Here is a 19385-nt window from a genome sequence, read left to right as displayed (position 1 = left end):
TTAACTAAAGTTAGGGGACTTCACAAACTATTCCTCTAAACTCCTCAATCAATCCGCAGCTTTTATTGTCCCCAGCGAGGCCAGGGACTTCTTCGTCAGAAAGAAAAACACTGAACCAGAGTCAGAACCAGAGAAAAAAAAAAAAAATGGGATCATTTTTATCTAGCATGTTAGGAGGATCTGAGGGTCAAGATTCATCAGCATCATCAGAATCTTCTTCTGGTATCAGCTCTTTTCATTCTTCAGCAAGATGGCAGCTCCACTTCAATGGCTGCAAAGATTCTTCCCAACTGGTATTTTTGTTTATTTTTAAATTTTTTTTCATGCCTATTTACTTGTTAAATTTGATTTTATATTCTGGGTATTGTAGATCTGAAATTTTTATGTGTATATTTGGGTTCAAACTCAAAAGATGGTGATAGATTTTGCTGCAAGTTGGTGTGGTCCCTGCAAGTTTATGGAGCCTGCAGTACAAGAGATGGCTAATAAATTTTCAGATGTTCAGTTTGCCAAAATTGATGTAGATGAGTTATCTGTATGTTCTATCTTGATTTTTTTATATTAATTTGAAATTTTGTGATGATTTATGGTGAAGATTGAGTTGGACTGATTGATTTTTTGTTTGTTTGTTTGGAATTTGTGGGGTGTGATTTGGTAGGATGTGGCACAGGAATTTAAGGTGCAGGCCATGCCTACATTTGTGTTGGTGAAGCAAGGGAAGGAAGTGGATAGAGTGGTTGGTGCTAAGAAGGATGAACTTGAGAAGAAAATTGTGAAATACAGAGCTCTTTAAAGAGGGTTTTCTATGCTTATAATTTCTTTGTATTTCTAATTCAAAAGAATAATTGCTTAAAGATGAGTTTATGCTACTTGATGTTATTGAATCCAATGTTGCTTGTGGGTATGATTGAACTTTATATTGTTGGCTGTATTGTTTTCTCTGAGTAGTACTGCTATGTATTTTGTTTTCCAAATTCTGCATTCCAAGTATTAGCAACATTGAATTGAAACTTAATTTGAAAGTCATATCTGGACTCGGACATTTTCTGATGCCTTTCTCTTGTGCGGATCCTATTTTAATGGAAACTTGATGAGTCGATTCATCTAGACGACTAGACTACTTGCTTTTACTGTTATGTTGGGGTAGTTTATGATTAAATGGTCCATGACATAGCTTGTACTCCATTCTTATCATGAGTTTCACCATAAGCAACCAGAAAGTCTAGGATGTGAAGATGTCTAATGCTCTCCATGAGTCTAAGAAATCATGGATGTTTCTTTTGTGTAAATGCAGAGCTTTAAAGCAAGTGTCATTTGTTTGGTTTTTTATCTCTGGTTTATATCATCCATGAGTATGTGGTACACCTGGATTTAAAACAAAAAAAGAAAAGGTGATTATTGATTGATTGACTTCTTAAATTTTGTAGTTTTTATTTGATTTCATTCTCTAGATATTCTAATGATAAAATATAAATTTTGTAATTTCAAAGCTTCAGAGAATGAAAGCACTAGAGACATGGAATTTTTCAACAGAGAAACGCAAATAACACTTGATATAATGGTTTTTTATCGGGCTTTATTATCGGTTTTTTTCACTCATAACGTCACAATTGTTAAAACTCCTATGGACTCAAAACAAAGAGATAAGCTCCATCCTAGTCCGTAACAATTCTGAGAGTTCTTTTTTGTTTCTGTAAAATTTGGTGACCTTATTTATTCAGGTTTTTTTTTTTTTTTTTTTTTTTTTTCCTATTTTTGGTAAAACTTGGTTGTATGGTGAAGAGATAGAGCAGAGTTCCATCACTAGAAGAAGAGATCGAGCGTGCAATGCTTGCATGTCAAAAAGGAAGGGATAATGCGGCCATGGCAATCGTCAAAGCGGCCGAGAAGTGCCACCTGGTTATGGCGGTTTCTTCTGAGGTGAAGAAGTAACTCCAGGCTGAAATATGGGAACAAGAACGAGAAAGGACGTCGTTTGAAAATAGATAGCATCTGCAATAGATTTGCAAAAGATACTATTGATAGTAGGGATTATGAAGTTGAGAGTAAAATGGATGATTTGATTGAAGATGTTGAAAGATTGTTTTGTTGTTAAAAGATGATTATTTCCTGTATCTTCTGGTGGAAGCTATTGATTTTGCTAAAAAGAAAGGGAAAAAAAAAAAAGAGGAAGTTTCGGGAGTATTGTGATAAAAAGTTTGCTGATTCAGTGTCATACACTAACCACTTTGTTGACAGGCACGACTTTAAAACTAAAAGGGATGACTCTTTGAAAGAACATCCGCCGAAATTGTTGATGATGAATCGGTTGAGATGATAGTGAATTGCCTTTGGAAGCCAGTTGATATAGCTCCAGCAACCGAGATTGTTCTCGATGACATTAACGTAGAACTGGCATTCTGCAATGATCATCACTGTTATGAATTGCTTGAGGAAATCCGTGACATGTTTCAGCTTCTTCTCAAACATGGGTGTCTTACAAAATCACACGTTTGGTGGGCTATGAATTTTACTATTGAGGGATTTAATGGGATTATTTCAGTGAAACAGTTTAGAAAACATGGCTTGTTAGCCCCTTAAAGTCGTATGCTTTTCTGGAGCTCCGGAGCTTGAAATGATACTAAATTGTTTGAAGTCACTGGCAGGTACTTCGACTTGAGTGAACCCGAAAAACAATTCATATATATACATATATAACTCCATTGATGATAGAGATGGTGAGGTTTGTGATGTCAAAGAGAAGGTGATGTTCAGCGAAGACTCGTCATGTCTTGTTCTGGAGAAACAAGTATTGCTAGGAGAGCTACAAGTGAACTGAATGAGGAGAAGAATAAGAGAATCTCATAAATGAAAAGTAAAGGGGGTTTTTGATATCTATGAAAAAAAAAGTTTACATTTGAGAAAATTGTTGATGAGTAAGAGTGAACATATGAACGAAATTGGAGCAGGTACAGAATTCAAGAAATGCTCTTATTTGAGCCACCGTAGGAAACCAAAAAGTGAGGTACAAATTGAATTTGAAGAATTGTATGATAAAACCAAACAGACAATGTTACAGTCATTTACGATTATATGAAATAGACATGATAATAAAGAGGGAGAAGAAGAAAAAGGAGATGTGAGTGCATGCGTAACTCTTTTTAACTATCTATTTTTTCTTATTTATTATGTACGAATTCTCTTTTGATCTGCCTATGTGTATGCCCGGTAGATTCTTCATTATGACGCAATGATCATGCGGAGTGTTTCTGTCCCTGAATAAATATAAACAGCAACTCTCGAATGAACGCCCTTATGACTATCAGTCAATTACTTTGCTCTTGTTGATATCAACCCGAAACCGACCCCTTAACCGGGTCAAGCAACGGTCCAGTTTTTAAAATAATGTTATTGATTAATAGAGACTTCAAATTATATAGTTTTTATTTGATTCCATTTTGCGGAGATTCTAACACTGAAAACACCATTACTGATCCATTATATTTGTCTGTTAAGTATATTTGTTTGTTTTAATGCTTCACAGAATGGAACCAACTGGGAATTTCCCCACTAGATTTTTTTGGAGGGAATTATTGAGTAGAGAAATGCTAATAATGAGTTGAAATCGGGCTTTATCATCTATTTTATTTACTTTTAAATTGACCCTATATAACCAAAGTTCAATCGAGATAATTATTGAAAATGGAAGGAGTAAAAAGTAAGATAAAGAACAGCACAATAATATGCAAGGAATATCAACCATAAATAGGCACAATATTTTATGTGATTCGTTATAAATCTCCTACATTTATGGATGAGATAGTTAATTTTATTATAATCTTAAGAACACAAATGTTAAAGCATAAAACGCCATCAACCTAATACTTGGACGGACATTATGTTTTTATGGTATTTAGTACCCCTTCTCATATCTTATTTTCTCACATTCTCATTTATCCTTAAATTGATTCTCATACAAGTAGAATAGGACATTTTTTCTATTAGGATTCATATTTCAAATCCTATTAAGACTCATTTAATTTAATTCATTCTCCTATATTAACTCAAAATAAAATTTTAAACCAATTCTTCTTTCCTAATACAACTCATAATAAAAGAAATCAAATATTTCCTATTACAAACTCTTGAAATAGAGATTTACTTAAAACTTAAATTCTCCTAAAAATCTTTACCAACTACTAAAAAGTGTTTCACATTCCAATAATAATAATAATAATAATAATAATAATAATAATAAAGGAGATAAAATAAAAAGAGATAAACTTCATCCAACTTTGGTTTTGGTAAAACTTGTTTTGTCCCTTTTGGGTTATTGAATCTATGTAAGAGTATTATTTGATTTTTTATTTCATAATTTGTTTTAATAGTATTGTATTAGGATATCAATTCATGTTTTAGTAGTATATTTTAGGATTTTTAATTTATTGTTTTAGTATTCCAGCATTAGGATTTTTACTTTCTCTTAGTAAAATTATTATTAGTGTACTATATATATATGGTTGTTAAATTTCAAGTTATTGAATCAAATCTTCAGTAAAATGAATTATTGCCAGATTTTGAGATTTATCTCTGCCTATTTTGAGAGGAAAGAACGTCTGAACTTGTACACAACGAAACAATTCTGTGTCTCAGGCCAAACCAGAGCTCCATCACTAGAAGAAGAGATCGAGCGTGCAATGCTTGAATGTCAAAAAGGAAGGATTAACACAACCATCGCAATCACCGGTCATTCTTCCTGATTTCAAGAACCGATTCACGTCTGAAATATGGGAACAAGAAAGAGAAAGGATGTCGTTTGAAGCCAAGGTAACATCAGCAAGAGATTTGCAAAAGATACTATCTTCTCTGCCTGATAGGTATTATAAAGTTGAGAATACAATGGATGATTTGATTGAGGTGAGAATTGAAGATGTTAAAAGACATGTTGTGTTATTAAGGGATGATTATTTTCTGTATCTTTTGGTGGAAGCTATTGATTTTGCAAAAGAGAAAAAAACATGGAACTTTTGGGAGTGCTGTGATAAAAAGTTTGCTGATTCAATGTCATACACCAGCCATTTAGTCGAAAAGCATGATTTTAACATTAAAAGGGATGATGACTTGAAACAATATCTGCCCGAAATTGTTGATGACGAGTCGGTCGAGATGATAATGAATGGCATTTGGAAGCCAGTTGATATAGCCATAGCAACTGAGATTGTTCAAAACAACATTAACGTGGAACCGCCACTTTGCAATGATCGTCAACGCACAGAATTGCTTGTGGCAATCCGTGACAGGTTTCAGGTTCTTCTCAAACATGGGTTTCTTACAAAATCACATATTTGGTGGGCGATTAGCATTACAGTTGAGGAGTTTCGTATGAATATTTCAGTGAAACAGTTTAGAAAACATGGCTTGTTAGCCCTTAAAGTCCTAGGCTATTCTAGAGCTCCACAGCTTGAAAAAATCCTGAATTTTTTAAAGTCGCTGGCAGGTACTTTCGGGTTGAGTGAAACCGGAAAACCTTCAGAGATTAACTACATTGATAATAGAGGTGATGAGGTGTATAGTGTCAATCAGAAGGTGATGTTTAGCGAAGACTTGTCATGTCTCCTTATGGAGAAGCAAGTATTGCTAAGAAAGCTCGACGTAAAGTCCTCATTAGAATCATGGAGAAGAATAAGACAGTCTCAGAAACGAAAAGCAAAGGAGGTTTTTGATATCTATGAAAAAGAAAGTTTACATGTGAGAAAATTGTTGATGAGTAAGAGTAAACTTATGTACAAAATTGCAGCCGTTCCAGAATTTAGGAAATTTTCATATTTGTCCGACCTTATGAAACGAAATAGAGAGTAAGAATATGTGAGTGCATACCGCAGGGAACAAAAAAGAGATTACGAAGATGTGAGTGCATGCATCACTCTTTTCATCAATCTATTTTATCTTATTTATTCTTAGAACATTCGAATTCTCTTTGGCAGATTCTTTATCATGATGCAATGATTATGCGGAGTGTTTCTGTCCTGAATAAATATAAACAGCAGCTCCGGAATGCAACCCCTTATGACTATCAGTCAATTACATTTCTCTTGTTGAAATCATTTATGGAGGTTTGTTTTTCATGTTTTCTTGTTGGTTGGCTTTTGTTTAGGCCTATAATCTTTTTCATACTGAGAAATTTTTTCTTTAATTATAGTCACGCCTGGAAGATCTGGAGAAGAAACAAGTTTTGGATCAGTAACAAGAATTGAGAAAAGGCTCAAGTTTTCAAGGTTACACTTCACAAATTAATTCAATGCTACAGTCCCAGTGGCACAGTCAAGATAGACTTCGAAGAAGTTGATGAATAGAGAACTTAGACATTGGTCTATGACAGTCAGTTTTGTTCCTTATTTCCAGGTTTTTAGATGAACTTTGGTCTATTTTCACTTGCCTTATGAATGGTACAATTTATGTTATGTTTGAAACGACTTTGAATTAGAATAAACGATGCACTAATATTGCATTAGTGATTTTGATGTCGCGAGAGATGACTGAATGTAGGAAAACAAGGATACGATAAACTACCATTAAATTGTATCAAAGATTCGGATATTGGATTGGATAAAATAACCACAAAATGTTGGATTATTTAAAACAACCACAAAAGGTTATCACTAATTCATTCAAATAATATATTCAACTCCACAAAGACTCTTATTATTTAAGGAGAACTCCATTTTATTTTTGTGATTTAATATGGTGGATCAGAGAGGGAGAAAATATAGCATCCACAACAATTACAATATAATACTGGTCATCTGTATCCCAATCACAGTCTTAACAATTATGGGATCCATAACCATTAGCGTAATTTGATTATTAACAGTCTCAAATTTCAGCTGATTAAGTTTGTATATAAAATTTATATATTTAATATTTTTGTAATTGATTAATTTTTTAGTAATATAGTATGTGATTTATTATATGGTCCAATATTGTTCCTATACACCCTTGATGAGTTGACATATTGAGTACTTAAATCTTTTTTCTTAAAAAAATACAAAATTAAAGAATATTTGTTTATTAACATGGGTTATTAATTAATTTTAATTACAAAATTAGTAGATTGAGGACAGTTGAGGAGAGTTATAATGTTAATAGGTAAAGAATTATGTATATAATATTCATAATTATTTTTTTATTGAGTAAATTTTTTTATATATTTTTCATAAAACAAAAGTATTTTTTTTTAAATATATTGTATTGTATAATCAACTTTTTATATTTCCATGTCTTGATATATTTTATTACTATATACATGAAGATCATCTATATATATCAATCTTATTTAATAATTAATAGAAATATAATTTTGTTACAGATATTGTATATATGTTCAATAATACTATAATATTACTAGTACAATGATTTATATACAAAGTGATATGGTAGAAAATGAATGGAAGATTGAATACAAAAAATCAAACTCATTATATTCACTCTTTTATCCATTTTCTGTCACATCACTTTCTATAAAAATTTATGCAAGGTTTCTTTGTACATGTAGTATTACTCATATATATGCATATTTTATTCAATTTTACAAACTCATATTTGGTTAAAATTACGTAAAATAAAAATATAACAATGAGAAAAAAATTGATACAAATGAATATTTTTCTTGAAAATTCTTGGACAAAAAGGGAATCATTTCTCTGCTTTAAGGAAAAAAAAAAAAATCTTTTCTGACAAGTCATTGCACATTTCAATTTGAATTTGGGATTCCGCATACAAATAGAAACAGAATACAACATGAAATACAACCCGAAAAAAAAAAAAAAAATTGTAAGATCTAAAAACATATCCTTTCGTGGCCTTGATACCATATATTCTATGGTTGGGGTGTTTATTGATAGAAATCAATTGTTTAATCCTCGATGGGTTAACATTTATTTTTTCTTTTCTCATGCAACAATTTTTTCTTATTAATCATAACAAATCATTTTTTTTTCTTATTTATTGATGCGACTAAATCAACTTTAATAAGTACACTACTCGTATTCAAGTAATAAAGAGATGAATTTGAGTATCGTTCCACAGAGATCAAAGTAATTATTCATAATTACCTAAAACTATCTATACATTAATTGAGAAAACAAAATTTTAAAGTGTAAAACTAACTGATTAAAAATAACTAAATTAAATAAATAAATAAAGTGAAGAACTTTACATTATTAATGAAGTTAGGGTACAGATTTCCCCTTAATTATGTTTGACAACTACTTTTAATACTCGTTTATGCTATGAATTAGTAGGATTCTTCTAAGATCAATTATCCTTATTCAGGCATAATATTCAACTTAATACAGATCCCTATTTGATTACTCTAAAATTAAGAAGTATAAAATCATCAACCCGTTACGACTAATTCACCTTATTTGGTTATGAATTAGGTGGACCACAAATTAATCCTAGAATTTCTATTTGATTACTTCTAGTTTTAATATATTGTGCAATGTTATTCCAATAAAACAATTATGAATATGAATTAAGCAATAAACCCTAACTTCTCTATTCGAAACATCATCAAGGTAATTGAATTAATCCAATATTCATAAAGCATTAAACCTAAACTCTTGTACAAACTCATCAACATAAATCTGGCATTAAGAATAAAAATTGTTCAAAACATAATTAGGATTTCATGCTCCCCTAACGAAAAAAATTTACTTCATCCTAAGAACAAAGAAATAAACAAAAAGAAAAAAAAAAAAAAAACATATTCAGACTTGAAAATAAACAAAAATAAAACTCTTAAATCTGATCTTCAGTATTCAAGCCCCAAGAAGGCGTCTTCTCCTCTCCAAAATATGCAAAATTCATATTTCTTTAGCTAATCTCAATCATACTTAAATATCCTAAAGAGTATTAAGTGAAAAATGAAATAAAAACGACCTAATAGTTTCCGCCACGGCCCTGGCTGTGGCCAAATTTAAGTTACACAGCCTAGGTCGTGGTACTTTTTGGTCTCTTTGTTTTATCTTAATTCCACCACCATGGTCATGGTGAACCATCAAGGCATGGTCGTGGCTTTTAAGAATGTTAAGTATTCTCAACTTCTTTAAGCTTTAAGTCTCAATTTCATCCCAATGCTAAAATCTACTCAATCAATGCCTAAAAAACACAAAGACTATCCAAATCAATAGTTAACCATTCATATCTCAAACTAAGAAAAACTAACATCGAAACAACCCTAAAAACATCAAATTATGGAACTTATCATTTATCATAACAAACCCATACCAATATTTTCTCTTATTCCTTTCCTAAACCATACAAACTATCTTGTACAAACTAATGTAACAACTATTTGTCATATAAATTCTTTTAATTATTTAATTTATAATCGCTCAATCATCTTTTATCACGTCGATTTGTATAAAATGTTTATAAATACAGTATTAATATAAATAAAGAAATCCTTTTTCACGTTCTTTGAGATTGGTGGATGTGGAAATATAAAATCTTTTCATTGACACATCAATTATCACCATATCAATTTTAAATTCACATTGATTTTTCATTTACATATTAAAGCCATTATTTATGGCATATACTCAATATCAGTTTTTCATTTACATATCAATATTATGGCATATACATCACTAGCTATAACAAGTCATATATAAGAGCATCTTCAATAGCTCTCTTTATTTTAAAGAGCATCTTTCATATAAATAAAAAGCATTTTATTAATTTCTAAATATAAATAACAAAATTTTTATTTAAATCCTATAGAATCTTTAAATTTAATGAAGATACTCTTTATTTTCAATAAAGTGACTTAATAAGAGAAAAATTTAATAAATAAAATGCATAGAAACTTGTAATTTATTTATTAAAATTATAATAGAGAGTGAAATTTGACTCTCTAGATGTGGAGAGTCAAACTCACTCTTTAATTTATATTTAAAGAATAAAGAGTTTATTGGACTCTTATTTTTATGGATAGACTCTTTATAATAAAGAGTTTAGGTCATATAAAGTAGGGGTGTCCGGTTCCGGGTACCTTGCACTTTTTGAAGGAACCGGAACTGGAACCGAAGGTTCCTTGAAATTTGGAACCAGAACCGGAATCGACGGTTCCGGTTCCTAGGTACCCAGAACCAGAACCTGTAACAACGGTTCCGGTTCCGGTTCTAGGTACCCTATAAAATTTATGACCCCCTAAAAGTTTTTAAAATAGCAAAAAAAACCCTTAAAAACTTACAAATACCCCCCCCCCGGCACTTGTTAACAAAGATAAAATTACAAATTATAAATTCAAAATTACAAACTCCATTACCTTGTAAAGTTAGATTCTCAAAAGTCAAACCAACTTACTTTAAATGTTATGAAATATAAATATAAATGTATTCACATTACTTTGTCTACAAAAGTTTTTATTAACCCCCCTAATATTTAATTTTATTTTATATTAGTCTCGGTTCCTGGTTCCTGGTTCCTGGTTCCTGGTTCCTGATTCCTGGTTCCTGGTTCCTATTCCTGGTTCCTGGTTTCGGTTCTGGTTCTTAACTATAGGAACCGGAATCGGAACTGCACAGTAACGGTTCCAAAAATTTGGAACCGGAACCTACCCATTAACGATTGGTTCTGGGTAAGAACCGTAACCAAACCTAAGGTACCCGCCGGTTTCGGTTTCAACCGGTTCTTTTGAACACCCCTAATATAAAGAGTCATTTGGAGATGCTCTAAGTGTAACTAGTAATAACGGGTCCGTTTGGTAGAATATTTTCTACCTTATTTCCGATCTTATTCTCAAAATAACTGTTTGTTTCATTATTTAGGAAATACTATTATATTTTATTCAATTCCTTTTAGACCCCTTAAGTTTATTAATTTAATTAAACATCTTTAGAAAAAAGTTTAAAAATTAACAAAAACACCCCCACTACCCACATTTGTCAGATTCTGATGGCCACCGCTGGAAGGTAGCCAGAATCTAGTATAGTGGCGCACTACAGACTGGATCTTGCCAGTAGTGTGTCGATCTATCATTTTCTGGCCAGATCCACAGCCAAAGAGCTTTGGCCGTAAATGGTTATCAACGACGGCCAAGATATGGCCGTCGTTGACGACCAAACATGATCAAATCAACGACGAGATCCACGATGAATCTGGTTGAAAAAAGTCGTCTCGACACACAACCAACCAGATCTAACCGATTATGCGCTGATACGACGACTCTGACCACCTTCTGATAGTGGTGGTCGGTTACCAGAATTTAATGGGTGAATGGAGGTATTTTTATAATTTTTAATGTTTTTATTACAAGGGTGTTTAGTTATTTAACAAACCTAAGGGGTGTTTTTGTTAATTTTCAAATTTCACCTCGTTGTTCCCACCCAACTCTAAAAATATCAAAAATCCTACTCAAAATACTAAAACAAATGCACCCAACAATTTTGTAATAGCAATTGAATGCATAACATTATTTACATAATAATTGAATCATTCTTGAAAGTAAGTTAATATTCAATGTATTATTTTTTGCCATGATTTTATATTCTGCTGCCTTTCAACACAACCTTTATACCCTTTTCCCTTTATTGTTTTCATTTTACCACTCTGATAATAGGGTCAAATGAAAAAAGAAAAAAAGAAAAAAAAAAGGATTTAGACGAAAAAGAAAGAAAGAAAATTACATCCCAAAGTAATAGATGCATCATAAATGAAAACATTTAAGTATAAATACAAGAAATCTAAGTTTTATACATAAGGATATATATATATAATTTGTTTGTAATTTCCTCATTTTCATGACCCTCTTTTAGACCGTGTAGGATTGCTGAATTGTGCCTATATCAAGCCCCTTTAGCCTAACTACTGACTCCACATGCCCTTTGAGTGTATTCAGTTCTCTCAGTCTGCAAGAATCAAGGATCAGAAAATACATTAGAGTGAACCTCCATTTGTATACTAGTCGATAGATCGCAACAATTGCGACAATCAGTTTGTTAGAAAACTTTGTTAGATGATCAAATGGTGCATTAAAAGTTGATAACTTTAATTTGTTTGCTGGTATTGTGTTACCTTGCAATCTCAGCTCGTCTTTTTGCCTCTTCAGCCATCTGGTTAAGTTCTGTGAAACTATTGCGGTCAGTGAACATCTTGGTGTCAGGTGCATGCAATCCGTGGAGGGTCCTCTGTGCATGCGCCCATTTAAGCTCACGTTCTTCTTTTCCGAAATCCTTCTTTTTTGTGAATGCAATCTGCGAGAGAGCAAATTCAAATTCAGAAAGAGAGCAAGGCGCATCACTACTCAAAATTATGCTGTTGAATTAAAGTCATACGTACCCTTTGCTCGATGACAAGATCCCAAGCCCTCCCACTCAGGGCGTATCTGACAAAGAACTTTATAAAATCTAGTGGGATATAGGTGATGATGCTATAAAGCCAGATCACACCAGCCCAACCCCATCCAATTCCTTCTATTGCAGCAAAGGTCCAGTTTGCATAGACAGCAATTATTGTAGCAATCTGCTCACAGTAAATACGATAAAACAGCAACACACAGAAAGAACATGCTCAGAAATGCAGGCAAAGATCAGCATTCACTTACCAGCTGAGCAACAATGAAAGCAAAAAGAAGTAACAGGCCAGGACGCTCAATGAAAGACCAACTCCTAGCTCGAGTCACAAAAATGAGGGCCTGACTGATTATGCTCACTTGCAGGTAGACAGCTGAGGCAAGCTTTCTCCAGTCATCAACATCCTTCTTCTCCAGGCTTGAAACTCCAAATGTACGCTGAAAATTGCATACTAAAGTTTCAATGCCAGCAATTGAACAGAAGATGTTGACAAGTATACATTCAGGAGCAAAGAAGTGCATCTGGAAATATAAAACTGAATTCTACCAAATTGACGCCAATTATTAATTTAAGAGCTCTAAAATGCAGTAGAGCAATATTACTCTCAGATATTATCAAAAATGATCACAAACATATCATTTATCAAGCATTCTGTCAATCATTAATCAATATCGTTCTCAAATATTATCGAATAGGATCATGAACATATCATGTAAGACTTCAAAAAGGCAATCCCTTGATAAGAGGATAATGGAAATAGAGAAAGATGTAAGAAAAATCAGAAAAGGGTTGAACTTTCACAATGTTATGGATGACAATGCTTGAGATAAAGTGGTATATATACAAGACATAATCCACAAGGACAATCTATCACTGGTGGAAAGAGAATGAGCAGACCCAAAAATCTTACAAGTATGGATGAAAAATGTAATGTCATATGATCAAAGCATGAACATCCAGTCCAGCACAACTTTAGTAAGATGATAGAATAAAGGTAAATTGCCTTACAGGAAAGAAATCTGTCCTGTATGCCGCCCAAAAGAAAATTACTGTCATCATTGCTAAGTAACCACCAAAAATGATGCCGGTAGTAAAAATCTCGGCCAACTTCCAGCTGTCTGGCTGAGGAGATGGTTTCACCCTATCCTTCGATATCGTCATAATGGTTCCTGGCTCACCAGAAACAATAGAAGTATCAATAGCAAAACTTACCAACCCTAGCCCCCTCCCCAAATAGGGTAGGAAAAAGAAAGAAAACGAAGAAGAAAGACAAACCATCATTAAGAATAGCAATTATCAGCACCATGAAGGGTGGAAAGTCAAACTGCCATATAAGAGCTAGTAGCATGAAACCAAGCTGTAACCAAAAAGAAAAGTTAGTATGCCAAATCCAAATGCACAAGCTATTTTGAGCAGCACTCCAGTATATTCACATAAATTGGGCTATAACTACTACTGCAAAGTTGCAATAACCAAACAACTTACCACAATACGAATAGTAATGGAGACTGCATATATCTGCAACACGAAAAAAATCAATAAAGGCACCAAAAAGAAGAAAAAGTAAATAAATAAATAAATAGAAAAGGAGAAGCAGAGGCAGAAAGAAATCAATTAAGTCAAGTAAATAATATTGTTGTCTTATAGTTTCTCAACGCCTTCACTCGAATGTGCCTTCACTTGTAATGAGCTACCACCAGTCCTATCAAACCCATCTTTGTTCTAGACTCAAATATAGCACCATGTGATCTGAAGAAGCCTAATTACCACAATCTAGACTCAACTAGTTGGGATTAAGCTTGATTAAAATGAACTACTTAATGTTTTTGTACGATAGGCATATGGATTAGTCAGGATGGCCACACACAAAAACAATCCTCTATTTGGAATGTAGAACAAACTCTTCTCAAGGATCAGAACCAACACTCACAGTGTAATTTTTCATCCTCTGGAAGATTGCCCGACTAGTTAAAACAGCACTAATAATAACACTAAGACCAGGTTCAGTCAGGACAATGTCAGAAGCGCTACGAGCAGCATCAGTTGCATCAGCAACAGCTATGCCAATGTCTGCTTTCTTAAGAGCAGGAGCATCATTGACTCCGTCACCAGTCATTCCACATATATGTTTCCTAGCTTGCAAACGTTTCACAATCTCATATTTGTGTTCTGCAAATAAAACAAGACCGATGTCAAAAGCAAGGAAAACAGAAGAAACATACTATGAGTTATATAAAAAATACAACTAATCTTGTTAACCAGGAATCAGTCACCACTAAAGCTACCAACCAATAGCATTGTGATCCAGCAATATGTAATTGACAATTGCAAATATACGGAACAAGTTTCTTGCCATTAGCAGATAAAGGGAGAGCTCTGGGCCTTGGGCTAAACTTAGGCTATCCACTACAATTTTAAATTGAAAAATGAAATAAATAAACAAAATTGATGAAATACCAGGGAAAACACCAGCAAAACCATCAGCTTTCTCTATGAGCTCATCAACAGGTAAAGCAATGATTGACTCATCTTTGTTCTGTCCTAATAAAGCTGATGAAGGATACATGTTGGTTCCCATGCCCAAACGACGTCCTGTTTCCTTTCCTATAGCAAGTTGGTCACCTGCAAAGAGGGAGAGGTCAAACAAGTGGAGCATTAATCAGTATGATAAAGAAAAAGTCAACCTAATACAACTTCCTCGATAGAGAAATTGCCACTGGAGTACTTAAATGTCATAAGGTACGATAAACAAAAGATGAATCTAAACATAGAATTTTGGAAATTAAGCAAAATGCTTTAGATACAAATGTACAAACATTGACCGAGAATTACAAAATAGTGAGAACATAATACGATGGAATGGAGAAACACCTGTGATCATTTTCACATTCACCCCAAGATTCAATGCTCTCCGAATTGTTTCTGCACTATCATGTCTAGGTGGATCAAACAGAGGCATGAGACCAATAAATTGCCAGGGGCCTCCTGGGCTCTCTTTCCTTCCGTCCGGAACTTCCTGAGAAGCAGTTGATAAATATAGGCTTTTAAAATATGAACCACTATAAATTCAATGCATAGCTGCAGTAACTTGAAAATATAACCTATAGATAATAACGTTAGGAGACACATATACCTGGTATGCCACTGCAAGAGATCGTAATCCACGTTCTGCAAACTTATCAATCACAGCATGAACTCTCCGTTCAATCTCTGATCTGTTGTGTGCAAGGTTCAAAATCTGAAAAATAAATAACAAGCATAAATTACTTCAAATGGAATTACAGAAACATTAAATAAACAATTAGTTGCTGACAGTCATACCTGTTCTGGCGCACCTTTGCTGACCCGATGCATTTTACCTTCACTGTCAATATATGTCAGAGCAGTTCGTTTATCGGTAGGGTTGAAGGGAAGGAAGTGAACTTCTTGAATATTAGCCCGTGCCTTTTTCATTGTCAAAATACAGAGAAACCAGTGTCAAAGAAAGATCAAAATATATAAAAGAATGATAAAAAGTGATATCAAACAGAACTCAAGTATCATTGTTGGCTTTGCCACTACTAGAGGGCAACCTCAACAATTGAGTGATATAAAACAGAACTCAACTATTAGTAAGTATACCTCTTTTGGATCAGCCAACATTCCCACAATAGCAGTGTCTATTGCATCCTGGTTTTCTAATCGGGAGGATCGAGCCGCCATCAGAACGACAGCATCTGCATCTACTCCTTTTACAAAGACCTATGAAAAGAATCCAGACTAAATGTTTGGGGAAAGAATTACAGTTGAGAAAGTCAAAAAGGGGACCAAAATTGCTGCTAAGACCTCTCACCAACCTCAATAAGATTCTTGTCAACTGTTAATTTGTTCAAAGTTAGAGTTCCAGTTTTGTCACTGCAAAGTACATCCATGCCTGCCATTTCTTCTATTGCTGTCATTCTTTTTGTGATAGCTCCCTGCAGCAATTAGGCAAAGAACATAAATAACAGTATTGGCAACCATCCACCCTTGAGCAGTTAAAATAACATTACTGCAATAGCAATTAAAACCAACCTGCTGAGACAACCGGTGGGAACCGATTGCCATTGTCACAGATAGAACTGTGGGCATCGCAATAGGGATTCCTCCAATAAGGAGTACAAGTAAATTGTCAATTCCAGGTCGGTATTTCCTGCGTTGAATTGGGTACATAACAATGATCTCTATTATCATCCCCACCGCAATGGAACAGATACAGAAATTTCCAATAGCAGTCAGGACCTGTTAAACAAGCACAAAAATCATTTTGTGAATACTAATATAAATTAACTAAAAAAGTTTGAAAGGCACGAGGAAAATCATGAAAAGAGGTATGCTTTTAACACAGTAATCAGTAAGTAATATCAGTAGAAGAAAATAAAAGAGAAAAAGATTGAAGCATAAATCACAAAATCAGAAATGCCATTAACTATTTAAGTCTGAAAGAACAATAAATATATATACAGGAAATAGCTGAGAGGAATAGCCACAAATGAAGATGGAAGACCCACAGCCATGGATGCTTCATCTTTCACCACAAATTCAGGTACCACACTGCTTTAATATTAAATTTCAAAAAATTTCTCTCTTTTGATTTCTGTGTCCCTTCTCTTTTTCTTACCTTTTGAAAGTGCCCCACTTGATTAGTGGAATCCACAAGGTGTGCAGCCTTTCCGAAGAAAGTATGAACACCAGTGGCAATAACCACAGCTTCAATCTCACCCTGTTTGCACGTAGAACCAGAATATACACTGTCACCAGGACCTTTTGTCACAGGAAGAGACTCACCCGTAAGAGCAGACTGCAATGTTCAAATAGACAAATGTAAATGGAATGCCTCAAGTTAACCAAATCAATCTGAATTCTGGGAACAAAATGGCAAAATTTGCAGAAGCACCTGATCAATTTTCAATGGATCACCTTCCAGGAGACGGGCATCTGCAGGAATAATGTCCCCAAGCTTAACACTGATTATATCACCAGGAACAAGAACGGCTGCATCCTCCTCAATCCACTTCCCATCTCGAAGAACCTGAAAATTCTCCAATCAAGACAAATATGAAATCACGGAACCATATACAACAATAAGTTCAACCTCTATATTAACTAACAACTCAGATTTACATCAAAACAACAGGACAACATGTTATGTTTCTCGAAACATTATACCTTTGCTTTAGGAGCAAGACGAGCCATGAGAGCTGCAGCAGCATTACCGGCATTGTTCTCCTCTATGAAACTTATGGTTGAATTGATAAAAAGCAGGGTTATAATTCCAACAAAATCTTGCCAGTCCGGGGGTTTACCCTGCAGGACCACGTTTCCAACAATGAGATTATTCAAGAATTCAAAAAATTTGTTGAAAAAAATATATCTTTTATTAGAAATACAAGAAAAAAAATTAAGAAAACTCTTTGCTTTCTATTTTTTTCATCAAAGTTAAGAAAACAGGGCCAAAGAAATATATAATAGTTTATTAAAGTTCCAATATTCCTCTATACCGGTTTTTTTTTTTTTTTCTTTCCCTATATCTCGGCAACCAAACAGAGAAAAAAATAAGGCAAAGAGCACTTACTCCTCCATTGGCAAGTGCGATAGCCATAATAGCAGCAGCTTCCATGACCCATGAGAGAGGGTTCCACATAAACCCCAAAAACTTGATAAACTTGCTCTCCTATAAAAACAAACTAACTCATTCACAAACTCAGTAAAATTCCAGAAAAATAGAAAAAAATAATAATTTCTTGTCAAGTTTCAATTGTTTTCAAATGTCAAAGAGCTCATCTAGGTGAACTCTTCAAACATGAAAAATTTTCCAATTTTCACAACAAAATCTCCAAAGAAAAAAGATGAACCTCTTTCTCTTCAAGCTTATTGTAACCACATATGGCAAGCCTTTGCTCAGCAGCCTCTGTTGAAAGACCCTGTCTGTTACAACTCAAGGTCTCAAAAACCTCTTCAATTGGCACGTTTTCCTGCAATCAAAATTCCATATTCATCTCAAAACAAAAACCCCCAGAAAGCAAAAACACACAATACAACCACCCAGAAAAAAAAAGAATGAGAAGGGTAGCTCTGTTTTCTTAGTTTCAGTACCAAATCCACAGCCTCCTTCAACACAGCCTCCATGGCTTCAGCCTTGCTATTCATCTCTCTCAGCAACCAAAAACCCTTCTCTTCTCTCCAAAATTCAACCTCTTTCAAACTCTAAAAAACCATACAAAAACAAAAAGAAACTGAAGACAACAAAAACAGAATACTCTGTTTTTGTTTCACCTCTTCACAGAATTATGAGAAAATTATAAAGACAGAAAGAGAGAGACAGAGGGAGACAGAGAGCTGAGAGTTGGTGGGTTGTTGTCTCTCTCTAGAATCTTAAAGTGGCAGCTTTTTAAGGGCACATTTGTCACTCAACTAGATCATGTACTTGGCAGTACATTCATTCTTTTCCTCTGCTTCTTCTTCTTATTATTCTATTATATTCCAGTTCTTCTTTTAATTCGTTTTAATATATAATGTGTTCTTAATTAAATCAAAATCTACTTCTAATTAATATAATTAATTTGGTTAATACGAGATTATTTCATACGAAATTCATGACGGTATTATTAGAAAGTATCAAGAACTCTATCAATAGGTTTTTGACAATTTAGGGACGTTTTATAATAAATCAATCTTACATGGGTATATGATATTTAATTTAATTTCATATTATCATATAATTTAATAATGTTTGTGAAAATTGAAAAAAGAAATACAATCATAGATGTTTTTGCTTTATATATTTCTTTTTTTTTTTTTTAATTATTGGGTTTAAAGTTGGATGACAAAGTCTTAACCATTTGAGCGATTATTCAAAAGTTTTGTATTTGAGTCTCTGTCGTGATCACTTATCACATTTATGATTTACCTAATGTATTGAGTTTATATAGTGTTTAGTGCGCCCCGAACCCTGTTATTCAAAAAAAAAAAAAAAAAAATCTGTTTTTGTTTGTCATTTTAGATGCATCCAAATTGAAGTGAATAGATTTC

The 19385-nt window shown here is 33.5% G+C and overlaps 2 protein-coding genes across 2 annotated transcripts; one reads left to right on the top strand and one right to left on the bottom strand.

Moving 5' to 3' along the window:
* Positions 1-974, top strand: LOC116139514 (thioredoxin H2). The gene is made up of 3 exons (XM_031425176.1): positions 1-293; positions 413-535; positions 659-974. Exons 1-3 carry the CDS (start codon positions 147-149, stop codon positions 791-793), a joined length of 405 nt encoding a protein of 134 aa, XP_031281036.1. The 5' UTR covers positions 1-146; the 3' UTR covers positions 794-974.
* A 10678-nt stretch (positions 975-11652) lies between these two features.
* On the bottom strand, positions 11653-18748 carry LOC116139523 (ATPase 4, plasma membrane-type-like). The gene is made up of 21 exons (XM_031425187.1): positions 18450-18748; positions 18209-18328; positions 17929-18027; positions 17523-17660; positions 17251-17385; positions 16975-17154; positions 16389-16595; positions 16172-16291; positions 15957-16076; positions 15657-15779; positions 15469-15573; positions 15207-15351; positions 14793-14957; positions 14266-14504; positions 13821-13853; positions 13611-13692; positions 13344-13504; positions 12587-12772; positions 12322-12504; positions 12058-12236; positions 11653-11891 (listed from the first exon to the last, which is right to left on the bottom strand). Exons 1-21 carry the CDS (start codon positions 18501-18503, stop codon positions 11795-11797), a joined length of 2871 nt encoding a protein of 956 aa, XP_031281047.1. The 5' UTR covers positions 18504-18748; the 3' UTR covers positions 11653-11794.
* Between the last annotated feature and the right edge of the window lie 637 nt (positions 18749-19385).

This window comes from Pistacia vera, unplaced genomic scaffold (genome assembly GCF_008641045.1).
Source record: "Pistacia vera cultivar Batoury unplaced genomic scaffold, PisVer_v2 Contig351, whole genome shotgun sequence".
Lineage (NCBI taxonomy): Eukaryota > Viridiplantae > Streptophyta > Magnoliopsida > Sapindales > Anacardiaceae > Pistacia > Pistacia vera.
Note: the sequence above shows the minus strand (reverse complement) of the source record. Positions and strands in the feature narration are given on the sequence as shown.